Source organism: Pituophis catenifer, unplaced genomic scaffold (assembly GCF_029215685.1).
Source record: "Pituophis catenifer annectens isolate HBS135680 unplaced genomic scaffold, rPitCat1.0.hap2 SCAF_15, whole genome shotgun sequence".
NCBI classification, from domain to species: Eukaryota; Metazoa; Chordata; class Lepidosauria; order Squamata; family Colubridae; genus Pituophis; species Pituophis catenifer.
In genome coordinates this window covers 4,348,902-4,365,919 of record NW_027256895.1, presented here as the reverse complement: position 1 = coordinate 4,365,919, position 17,018 = coordinate 4,348,902, and the positions used below count along the sequence as shown (strand labels likewise).

Below are 17,018 nucleotides of genomic sequence, written 5' to 3'. Positions count from 1 at the left end.
TGCAGTACGGACAGCAGGAGACCTGAGGCGGCAGGAGGAGATAGCGGAAGAATTAAAAAAGGGAAATCGGAACGTGAGACAGCCCAAACTCCAGAAAGGGTTCAAAACGTATCAGGACACCCTCAAAAAAGGGAAGAATGGACTTTGATTGGCACACCTCTTTCCCCAAGATGCATCTGCGACAGGGGCAAAAAAGTCAAGATGGCGGCAACCCAGTCTGTTTTACGCACACGCCAGGCGTGCCACTCTAATGGGCTGCCGCGTTCACCTCAATTCCCAGAATTCCCCAGCCAGGAAGGGGAGTGAGGGAGGGAGGAAGGAAACGATAGAAGAGGAAGAAAGGAAGGAAGGAAGGAAGGAAGAAAAAAGAGAATAAAAGAGGAAGGAAGGAGAGAAAAGATAGAAGTGGAAGGAAGGAAAAGAAGGGGAGGGAGGGAGGGAGGAAGAAGAGAAAAGATAGAAGAGGAAGGAAGGAAAAGGAGGAGAAGGATGGAGGGAGGGAGGAAGAAAAAGAAGAGGGTGGAAGGAAGGAAGGAAAAGAAAAAAGGAAGGAAGGAAAGGAAAGAAAAGGAAGGAAGGAAAAGAAGAGGAAGGAGGGAGGAAGGATAGAAAAGATAGAGGAAGGAAGGAAGGAAAAAGAATAAAAGGAATGAAGCAGAGAAATATAGAAGAGGAAGGAAGGAAAAGATAGAAGAGGGAGGAAGGAAAAAATAAAAGGAAGGAAGGAGAGAAATATTGAAGAGGAAGGAAGGAAAACAGAAGAGGAAGGAGGGAGGGAGGGAGGAATGAGAGAAAAGATAGAAGAAGGAAGGAAGGAGAAGAGGGGGAGGGAGGAAGAAAGGAAGGAAGAAGAGAAAAGATAGAAGAGAAAGAAGGAGAAGGACAGGAAGGAAGGAGAAAAGAGGGAGGGTGGAAGGAAGGAAGAAAAGGAAAAAGGAAGGAAGGAAAGAAAATAAAAGAAAGGAAGGAGATAAAGACAGAAGAGGAAAGGAGGAAAAGATAGAAGAGGAAGGGAGGAAAGAAAAGGATAAAAGGAAGGAAGGAGAGAAAAGAACATAGAAGAGGAAGGAAGGAAGGAAAAGAGGAAGGAAGAGAAAAGAGGGAGGGAGGAAGGAAAAGAGGATAGAAGCGGAAGGAATGAAGGAGAGAAAAGAGGGAGGGAGGGAGGAGAGAAAAGAAGAGAGAAGAGAAAGGAAAGAGAGAGGGAGGGAAGGAAGGAATTCTGGATTATTCTTAATCCACCACCCAAGAAGCAGGGTTAAATTGGCCTTTTTGCCAAATTCGGAAATCCAATTAGACTTATCCCAAACCCTTCTAACACAACAGTCTGCTTTCTTTCTTTCTGTCTTTCTTTCTTTCTTTCTTTCTGTCTTTCTTTTTTAAAAAATGTCTTAAAACGACCGACCGAACGCTTTGAATCTGAACAAAAGCAGAGAGCAAAGGAGGAGGAGGAGGGGGGGAGGGCGTCCAGCTCCCTCACCTCGGCGTGCTTTGTTTAACAAGGGTGGAAATCCCCCCTCCCCAAAAAACCACCAGGCCCATCATCCCCGGCCCCTGCATCCTACACCCTCCCCCCTAAGCCCCAGCCCACCCACCCCACCCCAGAAGGGCTCCAGAAATTGAGAATTAGAACAATTTTCGACGGAGCTCCTGCTATTAAGTCGGTATAAAACTCCAATCCGTCATTATCATTTTAAAGAGGGGGGGAAAAAAGGAGGAAAAAAAAATGAGAGAAAAGAGAGAGAGAGAAACTGGATAGGTTGGCAGCCAAAGTGTAGTGTCTGGCGGTCCCGTTATTAACCTCCTCCGTTCACGCTTGACTGCACACAATTGTCGTCGTGTGGGTGAATCATCTCTCTTCGTCCATCCGGCCGCCTCTGCCGACGACGCTAATTAATTTTTGAGTTTTAATTCAGAAACGTTTGAACCCCTGCCAAGACTTGGGATGGGGGGGGCAGTGGGGTGGGGGTGGGGGGTTAAGACGAGGCGGCCTGAAATTTGGGTGGGAGGCAGGGGTGGGGGTGAGGGTGGGGAGGGGGCAAAGGCAGGAAGTGGGGATAAGCTCTGATGCTGTTCAGATGCCACCCGCCACCCCCCAAAAATCGAAAAGAAACGAGCCCGACTCACCGTCGTGTCCCCCGCGCTGCCAGAAGCCGCTGTTTCGGTCTCATCGGAAGCTGTTGGGGGGGGAAAAAATCAAATTTGGTGAAGGAAGGAAGGAAGGAAGGAAGGAAGGAAGGAAGGAAGGAAGGAAGGAGAAAAATAGAGGGAGGGCAGAGGGAAGGAAAGATAGAAGAGGAAGGAAGGAGAATGGATGGATGGATGGATGGATGGATGGATGGATGGATGGATGGATGGATGGAAGGAGAAAAATAGAGGGAGGGCCGAGGGAAGGAAAGATAGAAGAGGAAGGAAGGAAAGGAAGAAGGAAGGAGAGATGGATGGATGGATGGAAGGAAGGAAGGAGAAAAATAGAGGGAGGGCAGAGGGAAGGAAAGAGGAAGGAAGGAAGGAGAGATGGATGGATGGATGAATGGATGGAAGGAAGAAAAATAGGGGGAGGGCAGAGGGAAGGAAAGATAGAAGAGGAAGGAAGGAAAGGAGAGAGAAAAATAGAGGGAGGGCCAAGGGAAGGAAAGATAGAAGAGGAAGGAAGGAAGGAACGAGAGATCGATAGTTGGATGGAAGGAAGGAAGGAGAAAAATAGAGGGAGAGCCGAGGGAAGGAAAGACAGAAGAGGAAGGAAGGAAAGGAAGAAGGAAGGAGAGATGGATGGGTGGAAGGAAGGAAGGAGAAAAATAGAGGGAGGGCAGAGGGAAGGAAAGAAGAGGAAGGAAGGAAGGAAAGAGAAAGAAAAATAGAGGGAGGGCAGAGGGAAGGAAAGAAGAGGAAGGAAGGAAGGAGAGATGGATGGAAGGAAGGAAGAAAAATAGGGGGAGGGCAGAGGGAAGGAAAGATAGAAGAGGAAGGAAGGAAGGAAAGAGAAAGAAAAATAGAGGGAGGGCCAAGGGAAGGAAAGATAGAAGAGGAAGGAAGGAACGAACGAGAGATGGATAGTTGGATGGAAGGAAGGAAGGAGAAAAATGGAGGGCAGAGGGAAGGAAAGACAGAAGAGGAAGGAAGGAAAGGACAGAAGGACAGGATGGATGGATGAAAGGAAGGAAGGAGAAAAATGGAGGGCAGAGGGAAGGAAAAAGGAAGGAAAGAAGGAGAGATGGATGGGTGGAAGGAAGGAAGCAAAATAGAGGGAGGGCAGAGGGAAGGAAAGATAAAAGAGGAAGGAAGGAAGGAAGAAAAATAGAGGGAGGGCAGAGGGAAGGAAAGATAGAAGAGGAAGCAAGGAAGGAACGAGATGGATAGATGGATGGAAGGAAGGAAGGAAGGAGAAAAATAGAGGGAGGGCAGAGGGAAGGAAAGATAGAAGAGGAAGGAAGGAAAGGAAGAAGGAAGGACAGATGGATGGATGGAAGGAAGGAAGGAGAAAAATAGAGGGAGAAAAGGAAAGAAGGAAGGAAGGAAGGAGAAAAATAGAGGGAAGGCCAAGGGAAGGAAAGATAGAAGAGGAAGGAAGGAAGGAAGGAAGGAAGGAAGGAAGGAAGGAAGGAAGGAAGGAAGGAACGAGAGATGGATGGATGAAAGGAAGGAAGGAATGAAAAAATGGAGGGATGGCAGAGGGAAGGAAAGAGAAAAGGAAGGAAGGAAAGATAGAAGAGGAAGGAAGGAAAGGAAGAAGGAAGACAGATGGATGGATGGAAGGAAGGAAGAAAAATAGAAGGAGGACAGACGGAAGGAAAGATAGAAGAGGAAAGAAGGAAGGAGAAAAATGGAGGGCAGCGGGAAGGAAAGATAGAGGAAAGAAGGAAGGAAGGAAAGATAGAAGAGGAAGGAAGGAAATAAGGAAGGAAAGATAGAAGAGGAAGCAAGGATGGAAGGGAATAGGGAGGAGGTAGAAGGAAGGGAGGAAGAAAAGGGAAGAAATAGAAGGAAATAGGGAGGGGGAACAAAAGAAGGAAAAAAGAACAAAGGGAAGAGAGAAAAGGAGGGAGGGAAGGAAGGAAAAGGAAGAAAGGAGGGAGGGAAAAGGAAGAAAGGGAAGAGGGAAGGAGGGGAAAAAAGGGAAAGAATGAATGGAAGAAAGGAAGAAAGAACAAAAGCCACTGAGTGCAATTTGCCTGAAGCTGGAAGGATGGGTGCTGAGGAGCGATTGGGGCATGTAATTCATTCATTCATTTCCCCCCCCTTTCTCTTTCACACAAACACACACACACACACAGAGCTAGTCCTCGACTTACGACCACGATTGAGCCCAAAATTTGTCTCGCTAAGTGAGACCCTCGTCAGGTGAATTTTGCCCCATTCTGCAGCCTTTTTCTCGGCGTTGCGAAGTTCGTCACACCGTCGTTAAGTGAAACCGGCTTTCCCCTTGACTTTGCCACGTGGGAAGGTCGCAAACGGGGATCATGGGACTCCCCTGCCCTTAGTACGAGTCTGTCGCCAAGCATCCGAATTTTTGATCACGAGACCACGGGGGATGCTGCGACGGTCGTTAAGCATGTGAAAACCGGACGTCGGTCACCGTTGTGCCTTTGGACGGTCGCTAAACGAGCCACTTGCGCGACTCCTTTCATCAACGGTGGTGATTCTCTGAACGACTGTGGCGAGAAAGGTCGTACATCGGGGCAAAAAAAAAATGCACAAGCGACTCACTTAGTGACAGAAATTTTGGGCTCCTTTGTGGTCGTAAACCGAGGACTATTTGCATTGCGCGCGTGGCTTGTTACTCACCAGTGATCCGTGTTTTATTCTGCTTTTCTTTTTCAGGTGTTAAACTATCCGGAAGAGGTTCCTTCCCTAGAAATGGCGAGAACAAGACGGAAAGAAAGAATAAATTGAAAAAAGGAGGAGTCCTCGCCTTACAACAGTTCAAACTTACGAAGGGACTTGTGATCAATTTTCACACCTACGACCGTTGCAGCGTCCCCCAAGTTTCACGTGATTGACATTCGGATGCTTGACAAATGACTCCCATTTCTAACAGTCCCCTTTTTGCGACCTTCCGATGAGCAAAGTCAAGGTGTGGGGGGGGGAGAAGCCGGATTCACTTAACAATCGGGCGACTAACAACCACCACAACGATTCGCTTAACAACCGGGTTCCTCAGGTAACGAGTACAGGGATTCCCTGAACAACCGGATTACTAATTTAACAATGGCCGGGATCCACTTGACAAATTGGCAAGGAAAACCGTACAACGGGGCATACCGATGTCTCGCTTAGCGACATAAATGCTGGGCTCCGTTGCGGTCGTACGTTGAGGACCGCCTGCGGCGGGCAGTTTTCCAGTGTTCTGAAAGTACCGTTCCCCCTCATCTAAGACCAGATATTCAAAAGGATGCCAAAAAAGAGGAGGAAGAAGAAAAAAGAAAAAAAGAGAGAGAGAGAGAGAGAAAATGGGAATTCCACCCTACAGGCTGTGAAAAACCTGAATGACGCACGATCCAGGCCTTTATCCTCGTCAGCGACTAATTAAACTCTCAACCCGAGCGGGATCGTTAATATTGAACGGGGCTGGCCTCCCTGGCCGATAGACACGGCCTCACTACCATCGGCAAGTCAATTAGCGCGGCTCGATACGCCCGCCGCGACGTGAAGACCCCCATTTCTCACTGACGAGGGGCAAGAATCGGCGAGTCCCCCTCGTCCGCATGTACGGCGCATCGGGGCGAGAATTCCCACGTCCCTAAACCCTCCCGGGGTCCCCCCTCTCCCGTTTCCATCTGTCTGTCGCCCGGATTGCGCCGCCGTTCTCGCCATCCGTCCGTCCCTCGAGCTCTTCTCCAAAAAAGGTGAAAAGGCCTGGCCGGTGGATCGACCCTCGGTCGTGTGCCGTCACCCCGCTTTCAATCATGCGTTGCCCACTGGCACCCCTTCCCCTCTATTTTATTTTTATTTATTTTTTTTAAATCCCATCCTGGTGATCCCTATTGCCTTCCCGTGCCAGGTAAGGACGTAAGGTCAGACGGATTGCAAACCATCAATCTGGGAAGACGGCCAATTGCCGCCACCGCTCGGATAAGGTTCCCCGGTGTGGGAGGAGTGGGGAAGGGAGGGGGGCGAGTGGGTGGGTAGGCAGCCTCAGCTGGGGGAGGGAGAAATATATATCTTTCCTTCCACACCACACCACCACCCCCTTCTCCCCTTCTAACTTCTCCCCGGCTGTGGTCCTCTACGTATCTCGGTCTCATTTCTCTTCTCCTTCATTCTTCCTGCAGGTTGCTAGGCAACCTCCCCCAGTATCTGTCATAATCCATTATGAAGCTCTGTGTGTGTGTGTGTGTGTGTGTGTGTGTGTGTGTGTGTGCAACGAGAGAAGGAGGAGGCGGCTGGCGGGGGCTGGCAGAGAGGAGGAAGAACGGGAACGTACCGCGCTCAGCGGCGCTGCACTCCAACATCCACGGAGCGAGACGTGGAGTAAAACATTCAGCAGGCTTAAGAAATTACACAGTGTTTGCTATCCCCTGGGGGGCGGGATGTCTCAATTCCCACCCCCTCCCCCCTCCCAGGATCGAGCACGCGTCCCCTTCTGCAGATCTCTTCATGGTGTGGTTGTGGGTCCTTTCCCGCTGCCCCCACCCCTTCAATCTCCCCCCCCCCAAAAATCAACATTTCATCCCCGTTGGGACCCAACTCTCGCCTCGAAGGTCAGCGACACCACCCCACCCACGAGCCGAGCGGCGCGGCGGTTACCTGCGGCATTGGCGGGCGCAAAGCAGACGTATCTTTCGAGGCCCAACGTGCCTTCGCCGTTTTGGAGTAGCTGGAGGCGCCACTGGCCGTGAGCCTCGCGGTGGTGGGGCGAGCGGAGGTGCTGGATCATGGCCAGACGGTTGGGCGAATCGACGTGACACAGGAGGCAGCGGAACTGCGCGGGTTCGGAGACGGGCGGGGGTGCCGAGGTGGTCTCCATTTCAAGAAGCAACTAGGGGTGAAACAATAAAGGGGGATTGTAGTTTCGAAGAAGAGGACACCCCTGTTGTCTTCCAGGTCACCAATCCTACTGGGACAACCGATTAGTGGTCATTGGTCCCCTTGGAGGCTACTGGCCTCTCTTCCCCCTTGCCTTTCTCCGTACCCCCTTGGTACTTAAACCTACTTGTTGAGGCCTTCATCTCTACCAGGGGTGGGTTCTACTTACCTTTACTACCGATTCGCAATGGGATCACATGTGCTTCTGCACAGAAGCTTCCTGATGACGTCCGGGTCGGTGAGCGGTTTTACTCCTGCCGGTTTTACTACCGGTTCTTGCGAACCGGTCTGAACCGGGGGCAATCCACCACTGATCTGTACCCTTTTCTAGAATAATAGGGTTGAAAGCCACCTTGGAGGTCTTCTAGTCCAACCCCTCCACTCAAGCAGGAGACCCTGTACCCACAATTCTGGACAAATGGCTGTCCAATCTCTTCTTTAAAAGCACCTCCAGGGGATGGAGGCCCCACAACTTCTTGAGGCAAGCGGTTCCACTGGTTAATTGTTCTCACTGTCAGGAAATTTCTCCTGGATGGTATCTCTCTTTTAAGGATCTATGTTCCAAAGGACCAAAAGGCAGGACATGAAGCAACGGGTGGAAACTCCTCAAGGGGAGAAGCAACCTGGAATTAAGGAGAAACTTCCTAACAGTGAGGACAATTCACCAGTGGAACATCTTGCCACCAGAAGTTGTGGATCCTTCAAAACTGAAGCTAAGGTCTTCTGCGTGAGCAGGGGGTTGGACCCTTCCAACTCTGTTATCTTCCACCCATTACTTCCTTGTCTTGCCTTCAGGTGCTTTGGAGAATAGGTTGACTCCCTCTTCTTTGTGGCAGCCCCTCAAATATTGCAACATTGCTATCATGTCTCCCCTAATCCTTCTTTTCATCAAAATCGACATAATCAGTTCCTGCAACCGTTCTTCATATGTTTTAGCCTCCGGGCCCCTAATCACCTTTGTTGCTCTTCTCTGCACTTTTTGTGGGGTTCCAGTTCAACCTCATCCAGGTCCTTCGGGGACCTCTGCTGCACCCCTTTTCAGTAACACTTGTACAGGCAGTCCTTGACTTATGACCATGTAGTGACGGTTTGAAGTTACAACGAAGTTACTTTTCCCCCCACTGTTGACCGATGTTACGGACACATGATCAAATCGCAGAGGCTTCTCAACTGACTCATACTTATGACAGTTGCCATGTCCTGAGGTCCCGTGACCCCCTTTTTCGACCTTCTGACAAGCAATAGGGAAGCCGGATTCACTTAACAACGGTGTTACTAATTTAACAACTGCGGTTGTTAATGTGGGAAGAAACACCAGGCGAAGCTCAGCATACACCTCACTGAGCAACACAAATTTGGGGCTCCATCGTGGCCGTAAATCGAGGACTGCCTATACTGATTATTATTCTCAATTCTGCTTTTCTCTGCATCCTCACCCCAAAATTTGGTACCTTATAACCTTGCAATGCTTCCTGGTGGCCAGTGCCGGCAACGTGAAGTTGGATTTTTTCCTTGCTGTTGGTCTCGTATTCACACAGGTTGCAATGAAGATGTAGAGGCGGTCCCAGGGGCAGCTCCACCCCCAGGTGTGCGGCCAAGCTGCCCCCTTCCCGCAGGTGAGCGGCCAGCTGGTACTTCAAGGCGTGCTTGTCGGTTTTCAGGTGAAGCTGGAAGTTGGCTTTCAGCTGGGTGCCGTAAGCGCAGAGCCGACAACGGTGCAGGTCGCCGGAGATTTCTTTCCATTCCATCTCCGGTAGGGAGCGCGGGGTGGAGGCGTGCCGGAGGAGGCTATCCAAACTGTCGGTGCTGAAGACTTGGCACACCAGACAGCTGAACAATCTCTGGGGGGTCAGCAGGTCGGGTCCAGATGGGGCTGGTGGCGAGGAAGGGGGAGGTGGTTCAGGAGAGAGAGAGGCGGGAGCTGCAGAGACGAGAAACAAAATGGACGGGTGAATTTCGCGTATCTATCGGGCAGTGTTTCCCAACCGCACGAACTTTCAGAATTGTGGACTTCAACTCCCAGAATTCCCCAGCCAGCCTAACCCTCCCCGTTCACTCTTGTTTTGTTTCCTATGGGAGGGTCCTATCACCTCCAAGGTATGGCTTTACTCCTGAGTCGACCCTGCTTTCTGAGTTGTTCTTGTCTTCTGGCAGCTCTGCGCATGCACATACTGGGAACAGGCTCCAGTTGTTCCTCTGCCTCGCTGCTGTCTAGCTCCCTCTCTGCCTCCGACTCAGAGCCCTCGTCCGAGCTTTCCCCAGCTCCCAGGAGTGGCCCAAGTTCCTCTCCAATCTCCTCACTGTCCAACTCTGCTGCCAGCTCTGCCGGCATGCCACAACAGCTATTAAAGAATGAGAATGCAGTACTGCAGACTAACTCTGCCTATTGTCAGCCGTTCGATCCCAACCGGCTCGAGATCGACTCAGCCTTCCGTCCTTCCGAGGTCGGTAAAAATGAGGAGCCAGATTGTTGGGAGCTAATCTTCAACTCTTGAGGGTTGTGAAAGCGGTATAGAAGGGCTATTGCTAAACTAACTAAAGAATTGAGGTTGGTTCCACAACATGGAAACGAAACTTGGATTTTTAAGAGACAACGGTGCACAAGACATGATAACCATGGATGTAAGAGATAGAGAGAGAGAGACAAATCAAGATGCCAGGGGAGATCTTGAAGAAATGGTGGACCATGGATGGATGAAGAACAACAGAACAAGGAACAAAGTCAAGCTTGGGGTCCTTGTAGGCAGGACCTAGAGGTCCATATGGACACCAAGAATGGAAAGTCCTTCTTACCTGCCCCCAAGGTGGCCATCTTCCGCCCCGCCGCACTGAGATGTTGGAAGCCTCCGTTGAGCAAGAGTTGGGGTTGTTCCATGGGCTTGTCTGCCCGCAGAGGTGGGTTGCTCCCTGCATGGACCTGGTGGGAATGCGAGTGATGGCCGTGGCCTAGAGCCTGTGCCCCATAGAACGGGAAGAGCTCGGTCTGAGCCTTGCCTCCTGGAGGGGTCTGAGGTTGTCCCAGAAGTCCCGGCAAAGTCAATGGCAGCCCTTGATGGAGCAACAGCATGTTCTGCATGTGCTTCTCGGACGTCATGTGGATCCGTAAGTTACGGGAGATGTTGGTCTCGTAACTGCACACCTTGCATTGCCAGGACGACTTGCCCTTCGACTCCTTTTCCTCGGGGGAGGACGGGGAAGGCGCCACTGGAGGAGCCACCGGCGGCCCGCTGCCTCCTGTGGCTTGGTAGCCCTGGAGGTTGGCCAGGTGTTTATCGGACTGCATGTGGATGCTCAGGTTGCCCTTAGTAGTGGTGGAGTAATTGCAGGCCTCACAGCGATAGGGTTTGTAACCGCAGTTGTAGCTCTCGCCGCGAGCCAGGCGCGGGTGGGGGCCGCCGGTGCTACAGTAGGCGCAGTGGCTGTTGTTCTCCGGATGTTTCTCCTTCATGTGGACATCCAGGGTTTGCTGGTACTTATAATGCCAGTTGCATTTGGGACATTTGAGCGTCTTGCAGGAGTTGCGCGAGTGCAACAGCGACATGTGGCCTGACAAAGTCAATCCCGAATACGCCATCGCCGTAAAATCTTCCCCGAAGCTAAGCGAGGGTCCTCCTCCGCCGTTGTGGCCGTTGCTCCCGAGTCCATTGTTGACCTCGAACCCGGCCGTCATCACTTCGTTGGCCATCCCTACACTGCTCAGGTTGTCTGCCAAGTCAGTGGCGCTGATGTCATGCGCCGGCTCAACGCCCATCCGGTTGGTATCATTGGGAAGGCTGTCAGCTTTGAGAACGGACTCGGGCCTGCTGATTTCGGCTGCTATTTCCACACAAGGGACCTCGTGCATCAGTCTTTCCTTCAGGATCTTGTTGGTGGTCCTCTCCGTGTTTACGTCCTCCTGAGGTGGCCCTGCGTGGTCAGAATTTGGGGCCTTGGTCAGTGGTGTCTCTGAGAGAGGGGTGTTAGCAGCCAAGGGTGTGCTTGATGTATCTGGTGAACTTTGGTCTGGAAGCAGTTCCTTCTCTTTCTTCTTTTCATCCACTTGTGCCACCTCTTCCTCCTCCTCTTCCTCCTCCTTCTCCTCTTCTGGTTTCTCCTCCATGGAGCCATTTGCCCAGTGCGTGCCGCCGACCCTTGAATCTTTGGTATCTGATGGCTCGCATCGTCTTTCTGGGCTTCGCTTCTCGTTCTCGTTTTCCTCCTCCTCTTCCTCCTCCTCCTCCTCCTCCTCTTTTACATTCACCCATCTGCTACACATTCTGGCATTGAGGTCTGCCTCGGTGGTGGGGTTATTTGGTTCTAGGAAGCCCAGGTCGGTGCCCTGGAACACAGCCGAAGCCCCTCCATCCAAGGCCTGGCGTTTCTCGTTGCTGAGCTGGACGCCGTGCACGGTACGGGCATGAGATGCCAAGGTGCGGCCCTGGGTGAGTAAGAGGCGGCACGTCAGGCATAGCCACACGGGGCCCCCTGGCATCACCTTGTCTCGGCCACGGGTGGCATCCTCATTCTCCACGGGGGCGGTGGGGGCATCTTTGGATTTGGCGGCAGCGTTTTTGGCAGGCGTACTTTGAGCTGGGGCCCCGGCCAGTCGGTAACTGTAGAAGGCGCCTTGAGGGGTCACCTCGCCTGGCGCTGAGGTATTCTGGGACATTTGGTCAACAGACATAAAGCCTTGGTTAGGACCTCCACTGTCCTGGATGTGGAGAATGGACACTTGAGGAGTGGCGGTGATGGGGGAGCCCTTTGGTAAGAGAACGTGGCCGCTAGCGAGGAGGTACGCCGAACCGTCGGCGGCAAAGTAGAGCTGGGCCTCGCGCCCAGCGTCCTCGTCTCTTTGTTTTTCCAGCTGGACCCCATCTTCGACCAGCGGCGGGCCTAGAGGGAAAGAGGGCGGATTTGGCAAGGACGGGCTGGGGTCCACTTGGAGCTGTGGGGTAGAGGAGACGGCGGCGGGAAACTTGGCCAAGCCGAGCGCGGCGGCTTGGGCGCTGGCGCAGGGTCTCATGACGTCATCAGGATGGGGCGAGGGGGAAGAGGAAGGGTCCCAGAGCGGGGGTTCTTTGGTGGGTGGCAAGGCAGGAGAGCCCTGAGCAGGCCAAACCGTGGCCCGGTCATCCTGTCCGTCTGCCGGGGGGACAGCAGCGGAGGAGTGGGAGGAGGAGGAAGAGGAGGAGGAGGAGGAGTTAGAGGGAGCATCCATGGCGGTGCAGGCGGGAGGAGTACGGAGGGATCATCTCAGCACAGGAGCCGAGACCCTGCAGGGAAAAACAAGAGAAGACAAAACACGTGTGAATCCCACCTTACCATGAGTGGACAAGCTGGTCCACTAATACACATGAAGCGTTCTGGCTGACGTGGCTTGCAATCTGTCCACGGATCGCAGGACTGTTAAGAAGGCTTACAACCATTCGTTTCATGACCATCCAAACTTACAACGGCACTGAAAAAAGGAACTGAGGGCCGTTTTTCACACTTACGACCATCGTAGCATCCCTACGGTCACGTGATCAAAATTCAGACGCTTTGGCAACCGACTCATACTTATGACGGTCACCATGTTCCGGGATCACATGATCCCCTTTTGCGACCTTCTGACAAGCCGGATTCACTGAACAACCGTGTGACTAACTTAACAACCGCCCTGATGCACTTAACAACCGTGATGAGGTTGTAAAATTGGACACGGCTGTCATCACGACCGCCTTGCTTAATAACGGATTTTCCAGTGCAGGTAGTCCTCAACTTACAAGAGTTCGTTTAGGGACTGTTCAAAGTTACAACAGCACTTACGACCGTTTTTCGCTCTTACGACCCCATGGTCACGCGATCCAAAATTCAGACGCTTGGCAATTGACTCCTATTTATGACGGTTGCTGTACCCCAGGTTCACGTGATCCCCCTCACAAGCAAAAGTCAAAGGGGAAGCTAGATTCACTTAACAACCAGCTTAACAACCGTGGCAATTTGTAAAATCAGACACGGCTCACATCCCAACAATGGTTTTTCTGGTAGCAATTGTGGTCGTACATCGAGGACTGACTCTATGGGGAAAAGCTGTTCCTTATGGAAATTTGCAATTTGCAATGCAAATTTCACAACACGTTGTCAACTGAGAAGATGGGGACAGTCCCACTGTTGCACAGGTGTGAGTGCCACACAATATATTTTCTGATCGTCCCCCCCTCCCAGGTGTTCAGACCTGTGTATTTTCACTCCCACGCACGGTTCCTTAGTTTACAGGTAGTCCTCGATTTACGACAGTTCGTTTAGTGACTGTTCGAAGTTACAACGGCGGTGAAAACTGTGATTTGTGGCTGTTTTTCCATCTTATGACCATCACAGCCTCCCCAGGGTCACATGATCCGAATTCAGACGCTTGGCAACCGACTCATACTTATGACGGTCGCAGCGTTCTGGGGTCACGCGATCCCCTTTTACGACCTTCTGACAAGCCAAATCAAGGGGAAAGCCGGATTCACTGAACGACCATGTGACTTGCTTAACAACGGCAGTGGTTCGCTTAACAACGGTGGCAAGGTTGTAAAATAAGACACGGCTCACAACACGACCGCCTTGGCTTAGCAATGGATTTTCCAGTACAGGCAGTCCTCGACCTACGACAGTTCATTTAGTGACGGTTCAAAGTTACAGAAGCATTAATATGGAGCAGAATTCGGTTCGGCCCTCCATGACAGTCCCAGTTTCTCCTGACCTGGGTTAGTAACCCTGTCGTTAAGTGAATCTCACTTCTGCATTGACTTTGCTTGTCAGAAGGTCGCAAAAGGGGATCACACGACCCCGGGATATGGCAACTGTCATAAATCTGAACTAGTTGCCAAACGTCCAAATGCTGCAACGGTTGTAAGCGTGAAAAACGGTCGTCATTCCCTCTTTCCACTGCCGTCGTAACTTCAAACAGCCACTAAACGGATCGTAAGTCAAGGACTGCCTGAAGAGCTAAAATTCTTTCTGTTTTTAACGAAATGCCTAAAAAATTACCGTCAAACCCCCCCCCCAAAAACATCACACAGCAGCGAAAAACCAGCCTCGGCTCTTCCCCTCAGCGTTGCGGCCTCCATTTTGACTTTTTTGACCTAACCAGCATACAACCGGTTTCTCTGCGTTTTTCCCCCCCGGTGTAGTTCACTTGCAGAGACGAATTTTTAAACGCCGGTGAAAGGGACGGCGCGTCATTTTGAGAATTGGGGTGGGAAGGGTCCTTTTTCCTGCGTCTGTCTCCCCGTGTTCATCCGATAATGCAAGTTGTATTCAAAAGCGATTTCCGTCGATACGGCTGATTGTTTTCCTGTCACTAAGCAGCTCGCTGGCTGGTGATTGCTAAAATTGCTCTTAATCGAACTGTCCATCAGCAAACACCTGCGCGTCCCCTCGCCTAAAAACAATATAATCCAGCAATTCAACGTCGCATTTTTCTATTTTCTTGTAAGATTTGGGGTTGTTTTTTTTCACACAACAACATCCTGAGGTAAATTATTCCAATGTCTGGACCGGGAACCTCGGCCGCAAAAGAATTCAGATGAAAATCAAATTCTCATCTGAATTTCTGCACGGTTTTTTTTTTTTTCAGAGACAGATAATCCTCGATTTACGACCCCGATGGAGCCCAACATGTCTGTTGTTTTAAGGGAGTTTTGCCCTCATTTTACGACCTTTCTTGCCACGGTTGTGAAGCGGATGGCTGCAGGTGATAAGTTAGTAATCCGGTTGTTAAACGCATCAGGCTTCCCCCCATGGATTTTGCTGGTCCGAAGGTTGCAAAAAGGGGATCACGGGACTTTGGGTCACAGCAACGGTCGTAAGTACGAGGCGTCTGAATTTTGATCGCGCAATCATGGGGAAGTATCAAGGGTTGTGTGAAAAAAGGGCTTAAGTCACGTGTTTCAGTGCCGTTGTAACTTTGAATGGTCCCTAAATGAACTGTTGTAGTCCTCGACTTACAACGATTCATTTAGCGACCGTTCAAAGTTACACCCGCAGTGAAAAAAAAATGAGAGTTAGGACAGATTTACACACTCGCGACAACCGTTGCTTGGCAACCAACTCGTATTTCCCAGCAAGCGAAGTCAATGGGAGACACCTGATTTGTTTAATGACCAAATGATTCGCTTAACAACAGCAGTGATTCACAAGGCCGAGAAAGGTCGCCCCAATGGGGCAAACATCACTTAACAACTGTCTCATTTAGTGACAGAAATGTTGGGCTTGCTCGCGGTCGTAAACCGAGGACAGTCTGCATTGAGTTTGATTAAATATACAGGTAATCCTCGACTGACGACCACAGTTGAATTTGCGGTTAAATAAGATTAAGTGAGCGTTGCCCCATTTTATGACCTTTCTCGCCACTGTTGTTAAGCGAGTCGCTGCACGTTGTTAAGTTAGCAACCCCGTTGTTAAGTGAATCCGGCTTCCCTGGTGACTTTGCTTGTCAAAATGTCGCAAAAGGGGATCGTGTGACACCCCCACCCCCCACCCCCAGCCAGGCCACAGCAAGGGTCGTAAGTATGAACCAGTTGCCAAATTTAACGACTGGTGATGCTACCAAGGTTTGTCACTGTGAAAAAGAAGTCGTTTAAGTCACGTTTTCCAGGGCCGTCGTAACGTTGAACGGTCACTAAATAAGCCCACCTGTGCCGCATGAAGGTATTCGACCTGTAAAATAACGTCCACCCGTTGGATTGCCAAGAAAAAAAAAAGTTGAATTTCCAAGAGATGCTAAATCCCTGGGATTACCCAGCATCAACCAATACATTGCAAAGCTGGTTTATTATAAATGATGGTTTAGCAGCTCAGCTAAAACCATCCATTGGATTCTTTCCTACGCTTGTTTAAAATCGGCTCCATTTTGCTCTGGATGCTTTCAAAAAAAAAAAATATTGATGTTTTCGGACATGGCCATTTTCTGCCCCTGTGCCCAACCCCCCCCCCCCCACAAATCCGCAAGGTTGAGAATTAAGGAGGGGGAGATTTAAGGAAACCCGCCCTATATGCGAGGACCTCAACTCATTTTTAGCAGAGGTTAGGGGATCCATCAACATTGCCTGCGGACTACACCACCCAGCAGCCTCAGCCCGCTGGGAGGAGGAAGGAAGATCTGAGAAGGGGGGTGTCCCAATTCAGATCTACTGTAGAGAGCCCCCTCCCCGTTTTGCTCAAAGGAGTCAATCTCTCCTGCAAAACTCTTAAAGCCCCCCAACCCTCTTTTTTTTTTTTTTTTGCATCACAGCTCTTAAAAATAGATTTATTTATTTTTTAAAATGAAGCCCACCGCCCCTTTTTCAGTTCATTCCTCCACTTGGAAGGAAGAAGGAGGACTTGGGGAGGGGGGGGAGGGCAGCAAATTGGGCTCTCTCTTTCCTCACCCCCCCTCCCCCTTTTTCTCTCTCCCCCCCCCCCACTAACCTCTATGCTGGCTTCTTCCCCTCCCCCCCCCTTCCGCAGGGTGGTTAGTCGATGCAAATTGTCTCATTAAGGAGAAAAGGAGGCGGGAGGCGTAATTAGAGGGCTGCTGCATATTTATTGCAGGCATACAAAGGTTGGGGGGGGCCCGCAGGCGTGGAGGGGGGGGTCTTCACGGGCACGCGCGTGATGGGGGAGGGGGAGAGGAGGATGGAGAGAGAGAGAAAAGGAGGAGGATAGAGAGAAAAAGAGGATGGAGAGAAAGAAGAGGAGGATAGAGAGAAAGAAAAGGAGGAGGAGGATGGAGAGAAAAGGAGGATGGAGAAAAAGGAGAGAAAGAAAAGGGTGGAGAAAGAGAAAAGGAGGATGGGGAGAGAGAAAGGAAGGAGGATGGAGAGAGAAAAAGGATGGAGAGAAAAGGATGGAGAGAGAGGGAGGAGGATGGGGAGAGAGAAGAGGAGGAGGATGGAGAGAAAGGGAGGAGGATGGAGAGAGAAAAGGAGGATGGAGAGAGAGAGAAAAGGAGGAGGATGGAGAGAGAAAAAGGATGGAGAGAGAAAGAAAAGGAGGATGGAGAG

At 50.9% G+C, this 17,018-nt stretch overlaps 1 protein-coding gene across 1 annotated transcript in view; it reads right to left on the bottom strand.

The window, feature by feature from the left end:
• Positions 1 to 17,018, bottom strand: part of ZFHX2 (zinc finger homeobox 2) — a 40,816-nt gene that overhangs the window by 8,479 nt on the left and 15,319 nt on the right. The window contains exons 2-7 of the mRNA XM_070954319.1: positions 9,820 to 12,278; positions 8,478 to 8,947; positions 6,748 to 6,979; positions 4,786 to 4,851; positions 2,128 to 2,177; positions 1 to 22 (exon numbers count right to left, since the gene is read on the bottom strand). The exon at positions 1 to 22 is cut by the window's left edge and continues 179 nt beyond it. Coding sequence (XP_070810420.1) covers positions 1 to 22; positions 2,128 to 2,177; positions 4,786 to 4,851; positions 6,748 to 6,979; positions 8,478 to 8,947; positions 9,820 to 12,223 — 3,244 coding nt within the window. The 5' untranslated portion in view covers positions 12,224 to 12,278. The remainder of the gene's footprint in view (positions 23 to 2,127; positions 2,178 to 4,785; positions 4,852 to 6,747; positions 6,980 to 8,477; positions 8,948 to 9,819; positions 12,279 to 17,018) is intronic.